The 2009-nt window shown below is 36.7% G+C and overlaps 1 protein-coding gene across 1 annotated transcript; it reads left to right on the top strand.

The window, feature by feature from the left end:
- Positions 1-26: 26 nt before the first annotated feature.
- LOC136795423 (probable cytochrome P450 6a13) lies at positions 27-2004 on the top strand (the record flags this gene model as incomplete). The annotated part of the gene is made up of 4 exons (XM_067045954.1): positions 27-1282; positions 1353-1571; positions 1663-1911; positions 1997-2004. Coding segments are annotated over exons 1-4 (675 nt in total), but the record flags the coding sequence as incomplete, so codon positions are not given.
- Positions 2005-2009: the final 5 nt, after the last annotated feature.

A 2009-nucleotide genomic window follows, 5' to 3' on the forward strand; every position in this document is an offset into this window, starting at 1 on the left:
AACTGCAGTGGCTCGGTTTGGAATCCGGATTGAGAGGTTGACTTTTATTTATGTGGTGGTCCCACAAAATTAATACATGGCCCCCACTATGTTTAGAATAGGGTGGTACCCAGTAGACAAGTCATCTGACTCCTCTAAGAGGGAGGGTTCCACAGCTCCCTAAGTTATATGACCTTAAAGGTCTCCTTCCCGTGATAATCAAGGTTCTGGAAGATTTCATTTTAACCACTTTAATACAACTCAACTAACGGAAAGGAAATACGCTCTAATGACGTCCTGCAGACATGGAGTAAAGGAGAGAGTGGTGTTTCTTGTCGCTTCTCTTCGATATATCCTTCATAATGCTTTTGTTGGCCACCATTGTTTCAGAAATTGCAGGATACAAGTTTGAAAAAATTGAGTTGTTCTCTATGGAAAATAAAGTTCCATATAGAGATGTTTTCAAAGATCAGTTCTTCGTACGGCCCTATTGGCGAATAGCTGGAATGCTTGAAGAGGAGCGATTACCAGCCACTACACATGTCGATTATCTGGGTCCTCCAGTGGCTTCAAATAACAGAGCATGTATAAATAAAATAGCTGAAAGATGAAACCTGTATAGATGAAACGATTTTCTGGCCAAATTAAGTAGGGCAATAGGGGGAGATGAAGATACTAAAAGAAGAATCATGACGTACTTCTGTAAGACAATACATAGTGTAAGATAACTATAAATCGGAGAATAGAATGCTCTATAATACGTCCAAGTGAGATGCTGAAAATAACGAGAGAGCATTTAATAAAACCCTTCTTGTGAACTATCTAGGGAATAGGATGGTTTAATTAAACATTGGTGTTGCCAGGCAAACCTTTTCCCAAATCACATTGTTCGAGATCTTCTTTGCTGAATAGCTGCTTCAACCAGTTTTCAAATGAAAACAAATATTCCTTCTAATGGAAAAAAAAAATCAAATATTTTAATTTGACTATAATTAGCGTTAGTATGAATTACAGTCCTTTGAACTGTTTATACAACATAAATATAAAGAAAGCTGAAATAAGAAGCAAGCTGTTATATGAAGTACTATTCAATAAAATAATTTGATGACAAAATTAATGACTTTATGTTGCAGGTTCACTTCTAAGTGGATTGAAGACTACATCATGCAACTGATATCAGATACTGTCGAATATCGCGAAAAAAATCACGTTACGAGAAACGATTTTCTGGACCTCCTAATCCATTTGAAGAACAAGGGTTCTCTACATGAAGAAGGAAAAGAAAAGATTAAAGAAGAATTTGGTTGGTACAGTTCTAATGGACTCAATACTACTATCTAATAATTCATTTTTAATAAAAGCCGGTGTTTCAGAAATGAGTCTAGAAGTGATGGCTGCACAGTGTTTTCTTTTCTTCATTGCCGGTTATGAGACTTCTAGTTCAGTTCAGACATTCTGCCTTTATGAGCTCGCCTTGCACCAGGATATACAAGAAAAATTGAGAGAAGAGATTCAAGAAGTGATCAAGAAACATGGAGGAGTCACGTATCAGGCAGTGAATGAGATGAAGTACTTAGATATGGTCGTATCAGGTAATGCTGATTTCATTATAATTCAGTTATGTTGATATTATTTCTAATATAAAATTATTTAAAAACTATTTACAGTTGTAATATATTCCAGAGGGAATGAGAAAATATCCGACCCTACCACAGTTGGTGAGGACATGCGTTGAGCCACTCTCGATGCCGGATGGTGGAAGAATAGAGAAAGGAGACCAGATAGTCATACCAGTCTGGTCGCTGCACCACGATCCCCAATACTTCCCAAATCCTGAGAACTTCGATCCAGAGAGATTCTCTCCAGATAATGAAGGAAATATCAAACCCTATACTTACCTCCCCTTTGGCGAAGGGCCGAGAATGTGTATAGGTAAGATGATGATCCATCTGTTTTTAAACTATTAATCATTAATTATAAAAATCTTTTCAAAATATCGAATTTATGTTTTCATTAGGAAACAGATTCGG

This window comes from Halyomorpha halys, unplaced genomic scaffold (assembly GCF_000696795.3).
Source record: "Halyomorpha halys isolate HHAL.00 unplaced genomic scaffold, Hhal_1.1 Scaffold1704.1, whole genome shotgun sequence".
Taxonomy (NCBI): Eukaryota; Metazoa; Arthropoda; class Insecta; order Hemiptera; family Pentatomidae; genus Halyomorpha; species Halyomorpha halys.